The sequence below is a fragment of the Pan paniscus genome, chromosome 1, assembly GCF_029289425.2.
Source record: "Pan paniscus chromosome 1, NHGRI_mPanPan1-v2.0_pri, whole genome shotgun sequence".
NCBI classification, from domain to species: Eukaryota; Metazoa; Chordata; class Mammalia; order Primates; family Hominidae; genus Pan; species Pan paniscus.
In genome coordinates this window covers 63,312,333-63,335,561 of record NC_073249.2, presented here as the reverse complement: position 1 = coordinate 63,335,561, position 23,229 = coordinate 63,312,333, and the positions used below count along the sequence as shown (strand labels likewise).

At 34.5% G+C, this 23,229-nt stretch overlaps 1 protein-coding gene across 9 annotated transcripts in view; it reads left to right on the top strand.

Moving 5' to 3' along the window:
• ODR4 (odr-4 GPCR localization factor homolog) overlaps window positions 1–23,229 on the top strand; it is a 173,201-nt gene that overhangs the window by 8,067 nt on the left and 141,905 nt on the right. For all 9 annotated transcript variants that reach the window (XM_063602911.1, XM_063602960.1, XM_055110410.2 and 6 more), the window contains 9 exons: window positions 1,905–2,000; window positions 4,357–4,463; window positions 5,502–5,538; window positions 6,624–6,764; window positions 7,600–7,695; window positions 9,849–9,917; window positions 14,220–14,348; window positions 14,861–14,951; window positions 21,652–21,837. In XM_063602911.1, coding sequence (XP_063458981.1) covers window positions 1,905–2,000; window positions 4,357–4,463; window positions 5,502–5,538; window positions 6,624–6,764; window positions 7,600–7,695; window positions 9,849–9,917; window positions 14,220–14,348; window positions 14,861–14,951; window positions 21,652–21,837 — 952 coding nt within the window. The remainder of the gene's footprint in view (window positions 1–1,904; window positions 2,001–4,356; window positions 4,464–5,501; window positions 5,539–6,623; window positions 6,765–7,599; window positions 7,696–9,848; window positions 9,918–14,219; window positions 14,349–14,860; window positions 14,952–21,651; window positions 21,838–23,229) is intronic.

The window sequence follows — 23,229 nt, the reverse complement described above, 5'->3', positions numbered from 1 at the left end:
TAGTCTGTTTGGGTTGCTACTAAGTAATACCTAAGACTGAGTAATTTATAAAGAAAAAAAGGCCTGTTTGGCTCATGATTCTGCTGGCCGCAAGGTTGAGCATCTGGTGAAAGCCTCAGGCTGCTTCTGTTCATGTCAGAAGGCAAATTGGAGCTGGTGTGTAAAGATCACTGGGCCAGAGAGGAAGCAAGGAGTTGGGAGGTGCCAGGCTTTTTTTTTTTAACAACCAGCTCTCCTAGGAACAAATATAGCGAGAACTCATTCACTGCTCTGAGGATGGAACCAAGCCATTAATGAGGGATCTGCCCCATGACCCAAACACCTTCCATTAGGCCCCACTTGGGTTCACATTTCAACATGGTGTTTAAGGGGACAAACATGGCAACTATCTTCTGAAGAAAATATTAAGTAATGTAAAGTTAAATTCCCAATGGTTTGTAAATAACTTTCTACTCTAATTTTGCTTTTGGTCTCTCATAAAATTGTATATGACACACACACACACACACACACACACACACAAATATTAATGAATTTATATAGTAAATTAGCTTAACCTTTTACCTCTAGAAAGAAAAGGTTAATTTTACTTTTTCCCCTTTCTTGCTCTCACCTCCATCTCCTAAAAAATGGTTACTTTTTTGTGTTGGTGATTTTGAAAAGATATGCAGGCTCCTTATGCTAAATATGAAAACTTTATTTGTCAGAATTGTGCTACTATAGTAAATAGAATTTATTAAATCAGAGGAAAACACCGGCAGACATAGTGCAAGTAGATTAAGGATTAGAGCATGGTACCTAATTTTCTAAGACTCTACTCTGATTGATTGCTTGTACATTAAGTAATCAAAAGCTAACCAAAACACTCTAATCTCTGAGTGTAGATCATAGAAAAAAATCCATGTGGTATTAAGAACTAGCCACAATCATGTGAAGGGAAATACAGATAGGGAGATATCATGGTAGTATGTATCAAAAACCTTAAAAATATGTATAACTTCTTAAACCAGTTATCCACCTCAAGGGATTTGTCCTAAACAAATAATTCTATGAATGCAGAAAGATATACTAGGATTTTTAATCAATATTATTTTAAGGTAAAATTAGATATAGCATAGATGCCCAATATCAGTAAGTGGGCTTAAAAATTTGAGGTTAATCTATGCAATAGAAAATAATGGATTTTCAAGTCAGACTCCCTCTGTTCAAATTCCAGATCTGGTATGCTGCTAAAAATAGGGATACAAAGGTAGAATTACTTATTCCCTTAAGGAGCTCCCTGACCAACTAGTAGCGTTCACAGATAACTATGATATAAGACTGTGTGATAAAATCCATGGGAAAACTACACCAAAGCCCTGTCGGAGTTCAGAGATCAAAAGATCAGAGAAGGCAGCTTCCTCAAGCTGCCTTTGAAGTATCCAGTAGGGTTGAGACACGTAGAAATACAAGAAAAAGTCAGTTTCGGCCTAGGGAACACCCTGAGTAAAGACACAGAGTTAGAAAGCCTAGGATGTGTATGGAAAACAGTTTATAGCCTCATTTGACACTACTTTTCAAGTAGTTTTTGACAAATATTTGAATTACTTGAGGAAAAGTAGTGTCAAATGAGGGTATAACATCAGATTGACCAGATCCTAGAAAGTCTGAAATATCAATCTAAAATAAAACTTCATTTTATTTAGCTGATGGTGGAACACCATTGAAAAAATATTTCAGTCTTTGATCTCCTGAGAAAAGGGTTTATTTATTGATGTAGCTAAAGGATATTGTTATCAGATAGTTTTATTTATAAAGTAGTTTTAAGGTGAAAAGCTAAGGATACGCTAAGCAGACAGTTTCTCAAACAGAAAGGATTGCATATAATGCCAATTTATTAGCTAATAATATATTTCTATTTTTAGGTATCCAGAATGCTACCAGGGGGACTTTTAGTTCTTGGAGTATTTATTATTACTACTTTAGAACTGGCAAATGATTTTCAAAATGCCCTGCGTAGAGTAAGTTTGATATATCGAAAATTCTTAAATCAGTTATATGTAATTTTTATTGATTATGAGTATGTATAATGATTCTAGGCATATTTACATTTGTTTTCCATAATTCTTTTTGTTGGGGTTACATTGAAAAAGCTTTTGTCACTCAATTGCTTGGATATCTTGAGTGTAAAAAATGTTTATATTTTTTAAAAACTACACATTTTATTTATTATTTTTTCCATGGGTAATTTTATTCTTTATTTAGTACACTACCCAAACCAGGGCTATCATCAGCCCATATGGCATTTCATACAAATCTGAAAAAGCTATTCTTTCCTCAAGTTAAAAAGTTAAATTATTTACTTCTCAATAATAACCATGACTAATGACAGTAATTCCATGTAAATTATGCAAGCAAATAATTCATTGTAAAATATTGAAAAATTCAAATGATTAATTATAATATTAAGAACTCAAAGTCACTTGGATCTAATAATTTGTTGTAAAAAAGGCATCTTTGTGGAAGTAATTCTTTTTGACAGAAAAACTACATATTTTAAAATAATCTTTATTTTAGAGGTAATTTCTGACTATTAGGAAACAAATTATAACGCTTTAACAGTTTTTCTTATGCAATAGCAGTATTCTGTCACACCTTCCATTTAGTACCTAGTGATTACTGTAACATGAAATTAATAGGTGCTGAAATTCTTTACCTTCTTCTCAATTCTCCCGAGATCCTGAGAGTAAAACATAAACAATCAGATTATTCCTGGACACAGTATCTATCAGCAATCTCCTGTGTTTTTTGCTTAATTGCTGCACCAGAGAATTGGGTAACATAGTGTAAAAGTAAATATGAAGGTCCACATGCTGTTTTCCCTTAAACCCAAACCTAAGGTAGATTCTGTGTAGCCAGCTCTCTTAGCATTCAGGATCCGCATGAACTTTTTGAAGGGTATTTCATACCCCAAAAGAGGGGGAACCTTAAAATCTTGAGACATACAAAACCCAACCCCAACAGTATCCCAGAAAAACATTTTTTAGGTAAAAAATACGCAGCTGAGAACTTCAGATGTTACAGATTTTTTCAGTCTTGTAACCTGTCCTGTCAGGTGTCCCAGCCTCAAGCCTTTGATATTTGCACCTAAGGGAGTAAGGGAAGAAAATGGAGATATTCTCCTCCCTGCTAAATTGTTTAACCCTCTGCCAATTTTTCCATCTTAAATAAATTTACCTTGTTTACAATTGTTCATTCCCTTTGGCATTTTGAAATTTAACCGAAATCTATGCGTATTTAATATTAATAGCATCGACTGTGCAACCTTTTGTGCCTGGTGCTGAATTGAGGGGGTTGAATGTGGGCCCAGTGCTAGAGAGATACAGCCAGGCCCGCTTTCCTTGCTTTTGTATGTTTTGTTCCTAAAAAGTATATAAAACTTTAGGAATGCTTTATCTCTGACATTACGGAGTTTCAATTATCTAATTGTTTCCACTGGCTACATTGACAAACACTACAAGAAACAGCCTTATAAAATTTGTCAGTGTCACCCATTATTGTTAAGGACTTTATTCATCATATTACATTAATATTGTGTTTCCGGAAGAATTTCTTTTTATATTATGAGGAAGGTTGTGCCTCCTCTGATGATTGTTTTTAGCTTCCAGACCATGTGAATTAGGTTACAGATTAGATTTCTCTCTGCACATTATTGTTAGAAAGCTTAGACCGAAATGTATTACCACCCCTTACATCAAGTATGCATTTTTGTAATTCTTATTTCTGACACAAATTTATCTCACTATTCTACTTTAACTTTCAATTTGTTATTACTGTATTTTATATGTTGTTATATATTGCCTTAAGTCTTGCGTGATGTTTAAATAAGAAATGCTAAATGGGTGACATGCTTGATTTCTTTAGTTAAAATCACTTGTCATTTCTCATTCTAATTAAAGTCTCTTTTCTATAGTTTATATAAATTCTAGTTGCCCCAAATTAATTTTTCGTGTCCAGTTAATCTCTAATGATAGTGAATTACATTTTTTTATTTAAACCCAATTTTTCTGTAACTTCCTAAAAGGAATTCAAAAAGGTTAGTAATTAGCTCCAGTCTTTAATTTGAAGAAAAGAAAAATTAATGGTGGCACACACCTGTAGTCCCAGTTACTTGGGAAGCTGAGGTGAGAGAATCACTTGAGCCCAGGTGTTCAAGGCCAGCTTGAGCAACACAGTGAGACCCCTTCTCCAATAAATAAAGAATCATGGAATTTTAAAGCTAAATGAGAGTTGGGGACATTATAATTGCCTATTTCAACACTCACCTTTTTTTTTTTCATTTTGCATTCAATTAGTATGTATTTTTCTCTCTTTCAGCTAATGTTTGCTGTGGAAAAGTCTATAAATAGAAAGAGATTGTGGAATTTCACAGAGGAGGAAGTCTCAGAACGAGTGACACTTCACATTTGTGCTTCTACAAAAAAGTATCTTTTGTTCAGTTTATGGTTTAAAAGTACAAAGTACCAAAATAATATTCTTGCAAGGTTTTTTCACTATTTATTTAAATCATCATTTAAAAAATAGGCATAGTTTTGTAAGATTTTTCTGTAAATAACATGGAATTAGAGCCACCAATAATAATAATAGCAATAATGGTTGTTAATCATGTCCCAAGGTCATAAAAAGCTTGAGATCTGTAATATGAAAGACTCAGGATTCTGAATTTTTTACCAGCTATCTGCCCCTGTACATCCAAGCACAGCAGATTCCCTACAGAGATAAATGCCTAACTGATGGCTTAGGCAAAGTAGTGTTTTTATTATGTTAAAGTTTTCACCTCCAGTTTCTATAGATAAGGATGTACAATTCAAAGCACAGGTGCACAGAGCTGGATGGTATAGGACATCGGAGAAATTCTTATGTCTTTGGCTAAGATGAAATGACACTAAAAGCCAGTTACACAGCCTCTTAGCAGGGCAAGAGTACCTCCCAAGCAAGGGTCAGCCTCACCAAAGGAGTGACACGATCCATGGACTTCCAAAGACAGGATTTTAAAAGTGACCATTCCTGCAGAAGCAGGGCTTTTTTTTTTTTAACAACAACAAAAAAATCTTTAGTATTTAACTGCAAAGTTTCATATACAAGCCCTTTAATCCAATAAATAGTCTCAGGTTTTACCTCATATAAAACAGTGGTACTTTTTGTTATGGAGAGTGTATATTTGAGCAAAATCTCACGAGTGCTTTGATTCTATTTATTGCAATTAGCGGGATTCATAAAAGGTAGGAAATGATTTTCAAGCACCGCAAGTACTATAGTGATAGCAGTTTGTATGTATGATTATATATACACATATGTATACCTATGCACACATGTACATATATGTACGCATATCTTTAAAGTGTTATGATTTTGTAAGAACTTTTGGATGCGTGCATTTTTTAGTTTATTTTTTGATAGTTTATATTCTTTTAGTTACCAATAATGCCTTTTTTGGTTATTTCTGTCCTTAATTAGTGAAGAATATTTTGTCGAACTTATGATATCCATGATCCAAAGGTAAGAAATTTACTCTTTAAAGATTTTTCTGTGTCACAAAGTATTTTCAATCAAAATTCAGCTTTTATTTAGTTTTAGTAATTTCCATTGCCATCACTTCCTATTGATGTCTACAAACAACTGTAATTTTTATTTTGAAATATGATTAATTTTATTATAGATAAGGAAAACTTTTTTGTGTGTGACAGGGTCTCACTCTTTTGCCCAAGCTAGAGTGTAGTGATGCAGTCATAGCTCACTGCAGCCTCCACCTCTTGGGCTCGAGGGATCCTCCCACCTCAGCCTCCTGAGTAGCTGAGACTATAGATGTGCACCACTGCACCTGGCTAATCATTTTTGTTTTTGTTTTTTGTTTTTTTTGATAGAGATAGGGTTTCACCATGTTACTCATGTTTGTCTTGAACTTCTGGGCTCAAGTGATCTGCCTGCCTTCGCCTCCCAAAGTGCTGAGATTACGGGCTTGAGCCACCACGGCCAGCCAACTTTTTAAAAAATTGTTAAAATATCTTTGTTAATCTCCTCCTACCTTGTTTGTGTATTTAGTTTTATATTTGAGAGGCTGGTAGTAAAAGTGACTGAGGACTTTTGGTAGCTGCACTGCCTATTAAACAAGCTATGCGTATTCAGCAAAACCCAGATTAGCACTTTGCTAATCCATCTAAAAGGGTTGTGAAAAAGTAACTTTGCAGTGTCATTAGCAAGGATGGGACAGAAAGGAGAATGCCTGCCACCTAGGAGTTGCTCAGTGATTATTTGCTTCACATCAGAATCTTCAGTATTGATACTGTTGAAGCTAGAGGATCAAAGGACCTTTCAGAATTCTAAACATGGAAATTTCTGATTCTTTTTCTGCCTACCATTGGGAGGAGAAGTATTGCCAAGGATGTATTGAAGAGTACTGAACTTAACACATGCTTTATTTTGTGTTTAGTTCAACCTATAGTCTTTTGATCAAGGGTTTAGCTATATATGTTAGATATCAGTTTGTATGCGTTATTTAGGTTGTATATTTAATAATGTTTTGTTGATCCATGTATTTTATCTAGACTACATCATAGTTATTTTTCTCCCTTCTCCACTGCTAGAGTTCAGCAAGACCAGCAGATTGGAAGTATCAAAGTGGATTATCATCCTCATGGCTTTCTTTAGAGTGTACAGTTCACATTAATATTCACATCCCACTTTCTGCTACTTCTGTCAGCTATACTCTGGAGAAAAATACAAAGGTACCAGGGTAAAATGAATTTTCTTCAGTGATTGCTGAGTGAACAATCTGCTTTTATTCTGCTTACATGTGTCATTCATTTTACAATCCTCAAAAATTACATTCTGCTTATAATGTTGTTATGTGAGTAACTTATTACCGCAGCCAAATTAGAAATTTTTAGAAGTGGAACAATGTCATAATACTAGTATATTCAGTTTAATAATAACTAATAATTTAGTTATTAGACTAAATATACTAGTACTTATTATGTGCTGATTAAGTAGTATTATGTGCTTTGTCATTAAACTAAATATACCAGTATTCATTAATTAACATGTAAAATGTAATTAATGTAAGAAGCTATACTGTTTGGACTTTTAGCTTTCTCTTAGTACTTAGGTTTTTTTGTCTTCCTTTTTCCAGTTCTTTTTTGTATTTCTATACCATTCTTTTATTTTTATCTTATTTTTCTTCATTTTTCCCATTGAAGATGTCAAATAGAGCTTTTTTTTTATTTTTTAGACTTATTTGATGCTTTTTTCTCACTTTTTTTTTTAAGGTAATGGGCATTAAATTTTATTTAACTGGTCATGTACTTAATAACCTCCTGAGTCTGTGACATAAATGTTATTCTGGGATAAAGATCAGAAAATAACTAATTATTAAATATAATAAGGTATCAAGAATGGGGGTATACTTTTTTTTTTAATTTGTGAAACTAGATTTAAATGCTGCGGTAATGAGATTTAGGGATTTTAATATTTCAATTTATTAGGTGGAACAAAGTAGATTATAGGAAGTTTAATTGAGATGGCATTGTATCTGAAAGATTTCCATGTTGTGTTTCTGTTAAGAATGGACTTACACGCTGGGCCAAGGAAATAGAAAATGGTGTTTATTTGATTAATGGACAAGTTAAAGATGAAGATTGTGACCTATTAGAAGGACAGGTAAGTTAAGAGAAAATCATCTTATTAAATTGTTAGTGCTTAAGGAAAAATAAAAGATGACTTATTTTTAGTCCTTGCCTACAAGAAAACTGATTTCATCTACCTCTCATTTCTGATTTCTTTCAAAGTAAAAGGCAAATGTTTTTCGTAGAAAAACAACCTCATTAAAAAATAGGCAGAGGATATGAACAGACACTTTTCAAAAGAAGACATACATGCAGCCAAGAATCGTATGAAAAAAAGCTCAGCATTACTATCGTTAGAGAAACGCAAATGAAAACCACAATGAGATACCATCTCACACCAGTCAGAATCGCTGTTATTAAAAAGTCAAAAAATAACAGATGCTGACAAGGCTGCAGAGAAAAAGGAATGCTTATAAACCGTTGGTGGGAGTATAAATAAGTTCAACCATTGTGGAAGGTAGTGTGTTGATTCCTCAAAGACCTGAAAACAGAGATACCATTTGAGCCAGCAATCCTATTACTGGCTGTACACTCAAAGGAATATAAATTGTTTTATTGTAAAGATACATGCATGCATTACGTTCATTGCAGCACTATTCACAATAGCAAAGACATGGAATCAACCTAAATGCCCATCAGTGATAGACTGGATAATGAAAATGTGGTACATATACACCATGGAATACTGTGCAGCCATAAAAACAGAACAAGATCATGTCCTTTGCAGGAACATGGATGGAGCTGGAGGCCATTATCCTTAGAAAACTAATGCAGGGGCCAGACATGGTGGCTCATGTCTGTAATCCCAGCACTTTGGGGGGCCGAGGTGGGTGGGTCACTTGAGGTCAGGAGTTTGAGACCAGCCTGGTCAACATGGTGAAACCCTGTGTCTACTAAAAATACAAAAGTTAGCTGGGCATTGGTGGCAGGTGCCTGTAATCGCAGCTACTTGGGAGGCAGGGGCCAGGCGTGGTGGCTCATGCCTGTAATCCCAGCACTTTGAGGGGCCAAGGTGAGCAGATCACTTGAGGTCAGGAGTTCAAGACCAGCCTGGTCAGCATGGTGAAACCCTGTCTCTACTAAAAATAACAAAAGTTAGCTGGGTGTGGTGGCAGGTACCTGTAATCACAAGCTACTCGGGGTGCTGAGGCAGAAGAATGGCTTGAACCTGGGAGGTGGAGGTTGCATTGAGCTGAGATTGTGCCACTGCACTCCAGCCTTTGGCTACAGAGTAAGACTCCATTTCAAAATAAAAGAAAAGGAAAAGAAGAAAACTAACAGAGGAACAGAAAACCAAATACCATATGTTCTGACTTATAAGTGGGAGCCAAAGGATGAAAACACATGGACACATAGAGGGGAAAAACACACACTAAAAGGAGGGAGAAGGAGAGGATCAGGAAAAACAAATAATGGGTACTAGGTTTAATACCTGGGTGATGAAATAATCCATATATCAAACCCCCATGACTGAAGTTTATCTGTGTAACAAATCTGCACATGTACTCATGAACTTAAAAGTTAAAAAATAAGTCCAGGAAAAAAAAGAAAATGATGTAATTGGAATCCTGAAACTTTACAGGAGTGTCATCTGAATTTCATCTGATTTCCAAATTGTAAACTGCTGACCTGCAACCAAAGGCCACATGTTGTTCTGCCCTGATGGCAGTTCAAAAGCTATGGCCATTTTATAAAAGAGGTTTATAGAGGCTTCTAAAATAGCTTTGACCTGAAGGAAGCGGAATTTTTGTGATCTCTCCCTTTTTAAAGCAGGGATCAGCAAACTTTATGTGAAGAGAAAAATGCTACATATTTAGATGTCACAGGCTGTATTTTTATCTCTACTGTGTAGCATGAAAGCAGCTACAGGAGATACGTAAGTGAATGATCCTGGTTGCATACCGGTAAAACTTTATTTACAAAGATGAGTGGCAATGTAGGTATTTGCCCACAGGCAGTGGTTTGCCAGTTGTTGCTTTAGAGGAATGAAAGTATGGAATTAATTGTTTTAAAGAGTGTACATTGATACAGAATACATAAAGTAATATCTATATAAAAAGCTAAATTAAAATAATTAAAAGACTTGTTTTTTTCTAAGTTACTTAGTATATGTACAATAGTTTATAAGTTGTCTTTTATGTTTTACAGGCTTCACAATTTGGCTTTTTAACTTTTGTGTTTTTTCAGAAAAAATCTTCTAGAGGAAATACTCAAGCAGCTAGTCATTCTTTTGATGTCAGAGTGCTAACGCAGTTGGTAAATATTTTAAAATAACACTTAAAACATTTATTAGCATAACCATAATGAAACTGTTTCTGTTTTTATTTTTCTCATTAGAGAATAAAAGGATTTTAGAGCTGTAAGAGACTATATGAAATGGCTGGTTATAGGAAGGTTATTCCCAAGAAACATCATTTTAATAAAACCTGTTTGGGTTTTTTGCCTCAAGAATATTAAAATTTTAACATCAATAGATAGCAGTTTAAAAAAATATGTACACATACATGCATACATATACATGTATGTATGTGTACATATTTTGGGTTGTAGCTTTTATAGTTAAAGTTGCAATTTTAACAACTTAAAAGATGTGTATACAGAGGTGCAAAGAGTTGTCATATGCTTATTTTGAAGTAGATTAATTAGATTTATACCCCCTGATTTGATAAAAATCACAAAGTATTAGTTAGCAAGTTTTATATTTATGTGTGGTTGCTTTAATTTACACGTCTTTTCGAAAATTTAAAAGTTGGATATCTTAAAGAATAAAAAGTTAAAGCCACTAATTATTCCTAAAAATACATACCTTTGATTTTAATCCTACTTGAAATTATCCTAAAGAACAGACAAGGGTATAAAATAGCACACGCGTGTTTGTAGGAAACTTTATTTCAATATTATACTGGATTTTGAAACAGAAATACTCTCAGGACTTGTGTTTTTTTGAACTGAATAGAATAGAATTAAAAGCAATTTGGCATTTGAGGATGTTTTAGTTTCTTCTTTTTCTGTGTGTAGCAATAGAGCATTAGTAAATTGTCTTTGGGCATATGCCACTCAATGTGAGTTCTCAATTTCATTTTTCAATACCTTAGAGGTATTTTAGTCTCTGATTTTCTACTTTGTCTTGATTTTAGAAGTGTCCTTTGTTTTGAGGCTGGCTATTCCACTACTTATGTGCTCTTCACTAGTTAGGCTTACTTCATGGTTTATTAAACAATTTGGTTAAGATTATTTTATTAGTAGTATAAAATTGTAGTCGGGAGATGTATAGAGTGTGGGAATATAGAGAGATGAGTGGAAGATAATCTCATGAGATAATTTATTGTAGTAGTAATATTATTGTTATTTTTGAGACGGAGTCTCGCTCTGTCTCCCAGGCTGGAGTGCAGTGGTGCGATCTCGGCTCACTGCAAGCTCTGCCTCCTGGGTTCACGCCATTCTCCTGCCTCAGCCTCCTGAGTAGCTGGGACTACAGGCGCCTGCCACCACACCTGGCTAATTTTTTGTATTTTTAGTAGAGACAGGGTTTCACTGTGTTAGCCAGGGTGGTCTCAATCTCCTGACCATGTGATCCGCCCGCCTTGGCCTCCCAAAGTGCTGGGATTACAGGCGTGAGCCACCGCGCCTGGCCAGGTGTAGTAATAAAATTATATAGTATAATATATTTTTGGCAGTCACTCCACCAATCACCTAACTGGAAATTTTGGAGTGACTAATATACAGTAAGTAGTCAGTAAGTATTTATTGCCACTTTTCTCCCAGTTAAGTCATATTGATTCCTTATTTGTAGTATTAAGCTTTTCTTTTATTTTCCATACAGTCCTGCTGTCATTAGCCTTACAACAGTATTATTTTACCTAAACTAGCACAATAACCCTTAACTGGTCTCTCTTCATCTATACATTCTTGTCCAAAGTGATTGTTTCTCTAAATCCCTTCTACTTTTGTTAGTATATCTCTTGAAATACTTTCCATTTATCTACTCTATCCTGTTTATACACTCAGATGATCATTTCTGAATCATAGTTTATGTTCAGTTATTAATTTTTTTCAAGAAGTATTTATTGAGTTTGTACAACAGCCGGACACTGATTATGGTACTCTCCTTGCTCAAAATTTCTTAAGTGTTCTGTACTGACTAGTTAGAGAAATCCAACTCAGGGTTCTTCATAGCCTCAGCATACCTTTTTGTTCTTATTTTCTACCTCTTATTTTCTAGATGTATGCTTGCCATACCTTTAAAACTCTGTATTTCCTGAACTATGTATCATGTCTTTGCTCTTTTCTCTGTCACCCAAACTGTCAAAATCCTATCTGTACATTAAGATCTAGCCCAAATGCCACTACTTGTGTAAGATTTCATTTAGTTCCCATAGAAATGGGGATCTTCTCTTTTTCAAATGCCATGTCAGCATCACAGAAGTTCCCTCACCTATAGGCTGTTTGTCAGCCAGGTTATTCCTAAGTCCAAATAACCAAGAGGAGTTTACATTTGTAGACCCCAACTGGTTTACATTTCCACCTAAAAGGAATGAGTCAGACCTTACATTCTTTAAAACTTTTCCTGGCTGAGCATGGTAGCTCATGCCTGTAATCCCAGCACTTTGGGAGGCCTAGGCAGGGTGATCGCTTGAGCCTAGGAGTTCAAGATGAGTCTGAGCAACAAGTGAAACCCTGTCTCTACAAAAAAATACAAGAATTAGCTGGGGGTGATGGTGTGCGCCTGTAGTCCCAGCTACTTGGGAGGCGAAGGTGGGAGGATCGATTGAGCCTAGGAGCTTCAGGCTGCAGTGAGCTCTGATAGCATCACTGTGCTCTAGGCTGGATGACAGAACAAGACCCTGCCTCAAACAAAACAAAATAAAACTAACCAACCAACGAAAAAATACCTCTTTTCTTTAATATGTGTGTGTATAGTCTTTAATAGTCTAGTCTATTTTGGATAACAATGCCGTAATTGTAGATAGATAGATAGATAGATAGATAGATAGATAGATAGATAGATGTATATACACACATACACATGTATTTACATATACTAATATATAAATGTGTTATATGTTAAAAATATATAAATTATATGTTAAATATGTAAAATAGGGCATTCTTTTTAGAGTAGTTTTGTCTACAATAAAAATTTATGGAGTAGGTAGGGGAAGCCTGTTACTCCTCCTCCAACCCCACCTTATTGATGTATCAATGAACTCTACATGTGTCATATGGGAGCTTATTCCAGACATTGTATCAGCATCGTCACACTGCTGCTTGGTTTGATGATAGCCATTTTTCAATGGACCCAGGACCTTTGGAGCTGTGTGGTCTGTGGCCAATTTTTTGTCAACAAGTCCTTGACCATCTTAAAGTTTAAATTGTTTAACAACACCTAGAAGATTTACATTGCCTTAGACATTGCTTGAATTACACTAGACATCAAATAATGCTCTTTCAGTAGCTATGCATGTAAGTATTCTACTCTTCATTATTTTTCCGCATTTATTCCTGATTGCATAAGCACATAGGCACAAAGCACTTTTCACAAGTTGTATGATTTGACTTTTGTTCTTCAGAATTGATTTGGTTGTTGAATGACTTATATTCCAAGTGTTCTTAGAACATAAATTACTTCCTTACCATTTCCATTTTTTGGTTATTTTTTTAAATCATTATTTTTTGTTTCCATTGTTATTATAGGCCTCTATTACAGGTTGAGTGTGCCTTATTTGAAATGCTTAGGACCAGAAGTGTTTTGGGTTTGGGATTTTTTTTAGATTTTGTAATATTTGCAGAATACATACCAGTTGAGCATCTCTAATCCAAAAATCTAAAATCTTATATGCTCTAATTACCTTTTCCTTTGAGCATCACATTGGTGCTCAATAAGTTTTGGATCTTGGAGCATTCAGGATTTTCAGATTAGGGATGCTCAACCTGTAGTACTTTAACTGTTTCGATACTGTCCTTGTTTTTGGCACTTATAAAGATGATGGGGTTGAAAATATATGTGAAACACCTGAAAACCGAACAAGAGCACTGGCATTCCTTAGACTAAAGAGGATGGGACTAGTCTATGAAAGTTTTTGGTTGAAAGTGTGTAAATATATGTGTCTGTGCATTGCTTGTACTTTTACCATAGTTATCACATCCCACTTTGTATTTGTTATTGTGAACTTATTTTGCATTGCACAACTTACATCTACTACATCATATCTTCTTTGTATATCTTTTAATCATCACAGTACTGATGTGAATAATTTGCAAATAATATATTTTTAGGAGCATATCGAGTGAATATTGAACCATTTTAGATGGTTATGTTAGAAAAATTTAGATGTAGTTGTGTTTAATTTCAGTATACCTTCAAAATGCCTGGAAAATAATATATAACTTATAAAAACAAATATGAAGGCCTTTAAATAATTTGCGGAGAATAATTTCAAATGCTTGGCTCAGTCAAATCTTTCTTCTCTCTTCATAAAATCGCTAATATAATGTTTAAATATTTCCTGTAGTTAATCATTGTTGGTTATTAGAACTTAAACAGATTTTGTCTTTCAGCTCCTGAATTCAGACCACAGATCCACAGCCACAGTCCAGATATGTAGCGGTTCTGTAAACCTTAAGGGTGCTGTGAAATGCAGAGCTTATATCCACAGCAGTAAACCCAAAGTTAAAGATGCTGTGCAGGTACAAAAAGGAATAACTAGCATATGGAACCATGTTAACTATTAACAAAAACCTAAAATTTTACCGTTTTTTAATCTTATATTTTGTAATTATTAATTTTATTTTAACTGATAATGGCCTATTGTGCAGTCCAAATGTACCATATAATTGGTGTCAAGATTTTCATATGTAGAGTATCTATTTTGTGCCTTTTTAAAAATGATGACTATACAAGTTTAGTAAGTGTTCCACTGTTATACATATTAGTATCTAATTTGGAACACTGCAATTATTTTTTTAGATGTGAAATTTTATTCATTTATCTGTTTTTAACTATTTAGATAAATTTATCATTAAACTATAAATTTGTTAATAAGTGTGCTAAATAAGTGGAAATAAAACATTGAATGATGTATCAGTTATTTAGTGGGCATGATTGTACTGGAAAGCAAATTATGTTTTTTTGTTAGTTAAATATTGTAAATCTAAAGTATTTTATTTTTTACTGTGTTTTTGTGTGTTTTTCCCTGTAGGCAGTAAAGAGGGATATATTGAACACAGTTGCTGATCGTTGTGAAATACTATTTGAGGATCTGCTTTTGAATGAAATTCCAGAAAAAAAAGTTATGAGTATAAAATAAGTACTTTTTTGCGTATCTTCAACTGATATAGTAATAAGATATCAAGATATAGCAGATACATCATCTTTTATAGCTACCTATCCATATTTTCAAGCAGTATATCATCTTTTATTATTGGATGAAAATTTTTCAGTTGCTACCCAGATTTTTTTTTTTTTTTTTAGACAGAGTCTCGCTGTGTTGCCCAGGCTGGGGTGCAGTGGCACAGTCATGGCTCACCTGCAGCCTCAGCCTCTTGGGCTCAAGCAGTCCTCCTACCTCAGCCTCCCTAGTAGGTGGGCCTGCAGGCACATGCCATGATGCCTTGCTAATTTTTGGTATTGTTTTTCTAGAGACAGGGTTTTGCCATGTTGCCCAGGCTAGTCTCAAACTCCTGAACTCAAGTGATCCACTGTCCTTGGCTTCCTGAAGTGCTGGGATTACAGGTGTGAGCCACCATGCTTGGCTCTAGAAAAATGTTTTAGAACACTTTATCAAATTTAGCAAATTTGTCAACAATTAAGAATTTCAGGGAGGATTTTTTAAAAAATTAATTCCAAGTGAACTTCTCCTGCCAGAATGAGTAAACTTTGTTGACATTTTAAAGTTAATATTTTTTGTTGATATCTATTAGTATTTTAAATAATTTAGCCATAATCAAAATATTATTAGTGTTAAATACTATATAATAGCTCCTTTAGTAGGTACTATTTATATAAACTACACTAGTTTATATGCTTCTCAGCTATTACTCTAACAGACTTCATTAGGTTTAAAAAAGGCTAAGTTATAGTATCTTACCCATTAATAACGATTGCAACTTTTGGGAAACATAACAATTTATACCATCGCAGTAATCTGTATTAAAAAATTTTTTTAATCGAAAGCAAGTTAAAATATTGAGTACACTTTTTAAAGCTACATCATCATTTCCCCATTCTTATTATTCTGATGTTAGTGGATTTGCAATTCACATTTAGATATGTACATAATTGAAACATTCATATTAGCTTCGGGTTCCAGCAATTCTCCTGCCTCAGCCTCCCAAGTAGCTGAGATTACAGGTGCCCACCACCACGCCTGGCTAATTTTTGTATTTTTAGTAGAGACAGGGTTTCACCATGTTGGCCAGGCTGGGCTCGAACTCCTGACCTCAGGTGATCCACCCACCTCGGCCTCCCAAAGTGCTGGGATTATAGGCATGAGCCACCAGGCCCAGCCCACATTAGCTTTTGAAGGGAATATTTTTATGTTCATAGGAAAAAAAGCATAGCTCCTCTATATAACCAACTTCTTTTAGTACTACTGATAGCTAGTATGTTAAGTTTGATGGACTAATTGTAATCTTTTTTTTTTTATATTCCTAGTATGCTGGATTCTATGATTGGCAGATTTAACATTTAACCTTCTCGTAATTCACAACCCTAAAGTTCCATTTACTAATAATTTATAATTTTGCTGGAACATGAATTTGAATCTTACACGCAACAATTGGATTGAGAGTTTTGGGAGGGCAGTATGTGGGACCTGTTCACATAGTCCATCAGTCTAGCAGCCCCATCTCAGTGTGGCTTTGTTTTTGCAATTTGACTTTGAGTTTGTGGTAACTCCTGTGGTGTAAATCATTGCTTCAGTTTCTGAGCAACAGTGTATATTATAGCTGCATTGCAGGTTTCAGGATTTGCAGGGTATGGGGATGTATCCACCATTATTGTTAAAGATTTACCTTAGCAGACACATTAGTATACTCTTCTATTTAAAAATCCTTTATAAAAGTGGTATTATATGGCTATCCTGGTATTCTTTCATATTGTTAGTACTTTGAAATTTTTGCTGATGTTCAATTAGTAAAATTAATGGCCCCTAACAGCAGTTGTATTGTTTGTATGTTAAACTTGATACATTTAGAAGTTAATGTTAAAGCCTAATCCTAAATTTTTAAAAGGTGAAAAAGTTTTTACTGGCAATTGGGTGCCCTTGGGACCTGTGTGAAGAGCATAGACTGTAGTTTGGTGGAAAGAGCAAAGACTTTGAAGTTCTCGGATTCTGTGTGTATTCTGCTCCTAGCAGAGTGACCTCAGGCAAATGACTTTATAGGCATCGTCCGTCTTTCTGTCTGTCTTTCTTTCTCTCTTTCTTTCTTTCTCTCTCTCTCTCCTTCCTTCCTTCCTCTCTTTCTCTTTCTTTCTCCTTCCTTCTTCATCCCATCTTGTCCCTTCCCTCCTCTTCCCTCCCCTCCCTTCCCTCCCTTCCCTCCCTTCCTCCCTCTCTTTCTATGATCACATAGTTTTTGACATTCTTTTGGTGTGATGTATCACATTATTAATTTTTGTATGTTGGATCATCCTTGAATCTCTAGAGTAAACCCCACTTGATTACGATGTATTATCTTTTTGATGTACTGTTGCATTTGGTTTGCTAGTATTTTGTTGAGGATTTTTGTGTCTATGTTCATCAGGGATATTGTCATGTAGTTTTCTTTTTTGTGTGTCTTTGTTTGTTTTTGGTATTAAAGTTATGCTGATCTCATAGAATGAGTTAAGAGTTCTCTGTGCTTCATTTTTTTGTAATAGTTTGAGAATAATTGGTATTCTTTTTTAAAGATTCAGTAGAATTCATTGGTAAAACCATCCAGTCTTGGAGTTTTCTTTGGAGATTTTTCATTACTGATTCAATCGTGATTTTTTATCAGTCTGTTCAGGTTTTCTATTTCTTCTTGTTTTCTGTCTTTTTTTCTCTCTCTCTTTTTCTTTCTTCTTCCTTTCTTTCTGCGAAGACAAGTTCTCTGGTTCTGTGTCTATTCTGCTGCTAGCAGAGTAACCTCAGACAAATAACTTTATAGGCATCCTATTCTCTTTCTTTCTTTCTTTCTTTCCTTTCTTTCTTTCTCTCTTCTTTTCCCTCCCTCCTTCCCTTCCTTTCTTCCTTTGTTTCTTTCCTTCTCTCCTCTCCTCTTCTCTCCTCTCCTCTTCCTCTCTACTTCCTCTCCTTTCCTTTTCCTTTTCTCTCTCCTTCCTTCCTTCCTTCCTTCCTTTCTTCCTTCTTTTTTTTAATGAGAGGGTCTCTCTCTGTCACCCAGCCTGGAATGCAATAATGCAGTTGTAGCTCACTGCAGCCTTGAACTCTTGGTCCTAAGTGATCCTCCTGCCTCAGCCTCCTGAGTAGCTGGGACTACAGGCAAGGGCCACCACGCCTGGCTAATTTTTGTTTTTTTAACTTTTTTGTAGAGACAAGAGTCTTTGCTATGTTGGCCAGGCTGTAGTCCTGTGGCTGTGCACAGGTATGATCATAGCTAAATACAGCTTTGAACTCCTGGCTGTAAGGGATCCTCCTCCCTCAGCCTCCCAGGTAGCTGGGACTCCAGGCGCACAGCAGTATGCCTGAGTAATCTTTTAATTTTTACCTTTTTGTAGAGATGGGGCTTTGTTATGTTGTCCAGGTGGTCTCAAACTTCTGGCCCCAAGCAGTCCTCCCAAAGCACTGAGAATTATAGGCATGAGCCACTATCAATGGCCCCATTTTCTTATATATAAAATAGGAATTATGGTACCTACTTTTTGAGGGTGCAAGATTAAATGAGATGATGTTTGTAAGGCCCCTAATAAAATTGGTGTAAGCCAAGCCCTCATCAAGTGGTATTGATACCATGTTGGAGGTGATGGAGAACAACTTATGTTAATTGTCTTTAAAATGCCTTAACTTCAATTTTTGGGAAATTTAGTATATTTCAAACAGAAATAAGATGTAAATATATATTCAACACTTTAGTAACAGGATAATTATTCCAACAACATATTAGTTGATCTTAGGTATCAAGATAAAAGAATACATTGTAAGTGTGATAATATAAATAAATGTAAATTCTTTAAAAAAATTTTTTTAATTTTTAAATTTTGTGGATACATAGTAGGTATATATATATATTTATGAGGTATATGAGATGTTTTGTTACAATCGTGATATAAAATAATCATCATGGAGAATGAGTTATCCATCCCCTCAAGCATAAATAAATGTAAATTCTGATGTTGAATTTATACACCAAATTGTTAGATTTTAGATTTTGTCCTCATTTTACTTAGCTTATTTTTCTTATATACTGGTAAGATCTTATAGATGCTGTAATATAGTAAAATATAGAATGTATGCCATAAAATTAACCTGAATTAGAGTATTTTTGCATGCATGAGGAAGTCTGTTAAGGACATAATTACTTTATATATCTGATCTCTAAACTAAACCTAGGCTTTTAATTTTGGCTATCCAGATAAAAGAACTTAGTATTTCAATGTCAGTTTAAAAAAAAAAAACAAACTCCAATTAATCCTTGCACTTGTTGTGATCTTCCTCTTTGATTCCTCTTAAGATACAGCCTAAGCCTTCTTCACTGTTATAAGTCTTCATTTGATCCTGCTCAACTTACTCTCATAGATGACCTACTCATTGTGAAAATGGAGGTCATCAGTTATGAAACCTCTTACCTTTGCCCATCCCCACATCAGTATCCTCTGTACCACTCCACTGTCTTCCCAGAACATTTGTAATCCTCTTTGCCTGTGCCCATGATTCCACTCTCTGAATGGCACTTATCCTATCCCTTTATGCAGATGTCCTCTTATCCTTTAAGCTTCAGCTGTGCTATCACCTATTCTAAAAAAAATTCTATAAAAAATACATAAATAACTTAAAAGTTTCAGTACTACTCTGATACCAGCTAGGACATTTAACCAATAGAAACCCAATTCTTATTATATTGGCTTAATTTTAAAATTTTTTTATTTGTTTTGACTTTATTCAGATAATGTTGAACTAGATACTATGACATGAGGATATTCCTAAAGGATTCTGCTTTGGAGTGCTTTTTGAGATGTGTCTTTTCCAAAAGACTTCTCCTCCCATTTAAACCTCAGACCAACAGAAAACGAGTCTTACTTAAATACTAAATTGCTAATTTAACTTCTTAATTTGAAAGTTGTAGTGCTTTTTCTTTTTAATGAGTAATTTAAATTTATTGGAACCAGTTATTTAACATTTGATTTTTTTAGCTTGTTATTTTTCAGATAGACCAAGAATTGATGTAGTTTGAAATGGTTTTAAAATTTTGCATGCCAATTGCACATGCACATTAGAGTCATTTTTGAGTTTTTACTTAATCTGTTTCAAGTAACTGTGGCCCAAAATAAAATAATATAGTCCTAATTTCAATGTGTGGACAATTTTCATGCTACAGTACAAATTGCAGTAATATTCTTCTACAGCTAGGAGGCAGTCTGGTCAAAGAGTAAAATTTATCTCCCAGTTCTCATGTGCAAACAAGATAATACACAGAATCTGGAAGGAACACGTAGTTTAAGCCATTGCATTTCCTGTGACACTTAAGGCATTGTTCGTCATCTTCTGTTTGTAATTATGTAAAGTTACCACTAGTTTCTTGAGAACGAAGTTTAGGTTACTATTAAAGTAAGCCCTAGTTTTCTACTTGATCTTTACATTAGTAACTTTTTAATCATATCTGTTGCTGAAAGAGGTCATTCTTTTCACAAAATTTCTATCTTTCTGATAGTTCATAAGGATCGTAGCATTTAACTAAAAAGTAATTATATATTTACATGCAACAGTGACTATGTTAGAAATTAGGGGAAATAATATATTCCAGTTTGTAAGTATTCACAGAAGAATGAGATATTTGTTATTTATTTAGATTTATTTTTTTCTAAAAATGATTTAAGGCTTTTTACAAAGAAGCATAAGTAAACAAGTGAAAATAAATATTAGTAATAAAGAGTCAAAGGGAAGGTAAAAAAAGAAAGCAAAATGGAGTTGGTAGTGAGATAGGTACACAAAACTGTATGTATGACTAGATGTCCTAAACATGCTTGATATAGGAAGGGGGCTACATCTAGTAAGATTAAATTCATGGGGAGATTAATACAAAAATGTATTCTATCAGATCCTGTGCACTAGATGTAAGGCGGCCAGTAATTTGGCTCCAAACTTGGATGAAGAAGAGAAAAACTAACTATAAAATGTACAGTGCCTATGAGGTTAAAACAGACAAGAAGGACAATAGTTTCTGACATCAAGGACAAAATTGTCTCTTGAGTGTTCTTCATAGGACAGTGGGTCGTATAAGAATGTGTAATCAACATCTTTACATTGAAGGCAATGATAAGTTTATTTTATTTTTATTTTGAGATGGAGTCTTGCTCTGTTGCCCAGGCTGGAGTGCAGTGGTGCGATCTTGGCTCACTGCAACCTCCACCTCCAGGTTCAAGAAATTCTCCTGTCTCAGCCTCCTGAGTAGCTGGGATTACAGGCACCTGCCACCATGCCTGACTAATTTTTGTATTTTTAGTAGAAACGGGGTTTCACCATGTTGGCCACGTTGGTCTCCAACTCCTGACCTCAAGTGATCTGCCCACCTCAGCCTCCCAAAGTGCTGGGATTACAGGCATGAGCCATCGCGCCTGGAGATAAGTTTATTTTTCATAGGAGTATCATTTAGGTTCCTTGCAAAGACCAGGGGTTTTGAGGTAAAGCAGAATTTGGTAAGAGCAATTTCGTGCCAGATCAACCAGAAAATGAAAAAATATTGACCTTTTAAGCTTTATTTCTATTAGTTTTTGTATGTACTTCTAAAATATGTATCACTGATACCAGTGACAAACCTATCTAAATATTGATAATATTTCTTTTCCTTTTAGATTCTGAAAAAGAGTTCCACGTCCTCCCTTATCGAGTCTTTGTTCCCCTTCCTGGATCCACTGTAATGTTGTGTGATTATAAATTTGACGATGAGTCAGCTGAAGAAATCAGGGACCATTTTATGGAGATGTTGGATCACACAATTCAAATAGAAGATTTGGAAATTGCAGAGGAAACAAACACAGGTCATTATATGATGCTATTTAAGAACCTGGTTAGATTACAGCTAAGATTTTACCTATGAGATGTCTAGTTTAAATATCATGTCTTTAGATTTTTTTTAAAGCTAGTTCTGTTTGACACTTCGAAATATTAACTGAGACATTTTAAAATACATGTTTAATTTCTACATGTCTAGACATACAGTGAGTATTTCCTGGGAAATTGTACCAAAATTTAAGATACTAAGGTATTTTTCAAGCTTAGCAAGTAGATCTTAATAAAACAAGTTCAGGATTAAGTAGGTAAAATTACAAAGCTTTAAGGTATTTCTTTCAATATAAAAGTTTTCTCAAAACTCATTATCTTACTTGGTAAAGCATCATGTCAGAACAGAAGGTTTTAAAACACTAATTTATTAAACATTTTCTCCATATTATTTGCCTTTTTTTTTTCATATACCTTTCATGTAATTGGGATACTAAGCCAAAATGGGCAGTTCCAGAAATTAGATGTCTTTTATAGAGCATAGATTTGCTTTACTATCCAGGTTTTGTAACACATTTTTTTTTCCCTAGCCATCACTTTCACATTTGACTTTATACTTTGGAAGACTGTTTTGGTTTTTTTGCTTTCTTTTTGTTTCTAGTGAGTTCAGGGTATGAAAACATGTCTATAAATAAATATGTAAGTTCCTTTTCTGATTTCTTAGTTATTCTTTGCATAGTTAATTCTCCCTTCAGGAATAGGGTGTTTGATTCAGAGTGTGCTTGAGATTATAGTGAGTCAAGTAAGTATTTGATTGGGGAACTTCAGATCTATAGTAAACTGCCTCAAGTTAGTTGCAAACCACCCTTTAGTTTTTCAGCAATACCAGATCGTGATGTAGAGCAATAATAAGCTTGTTTCAGTGGGGAAAATAAAATATTCTAAATTGCCCAATGCCTGATGTTAAAATAAAGAAGAACTACTTTCTAATCCCATGAAAACTAATATTTTTAAAGATACAACTCTAGCATAGTTCCATGAAAACTAATATTTCTAAAGATATAACTGTAGCAGATGGAAAGTATCTGCTTTTTGAAAGTAGACTGGTAAAAATGTTTACTGCTTTCCAAAATTTATTTTCCTTGGTTAGTGACTGCATTATCTCTGCCAACGAAACTTAGGATCATGAGGACAGGGATTTTTGTTTGTTTTGTTCACTTCTCTGTCGTTAAGGCCTAGCAATAGTTCTTGAGCCATTCTGTTGTTGAATAGATCTTATAATGTTGGTAGGATCATTCAAATTGACCTAATTTAACCTCTTAATACTGAAAACTACATCCCTAGCAGATGGGGATTCAGATTCTATTCTTCTTTATTCTAAATACCAATCTGCCTCCCTGTAACCTATTCTTTCAGTAATATGCAGCAAT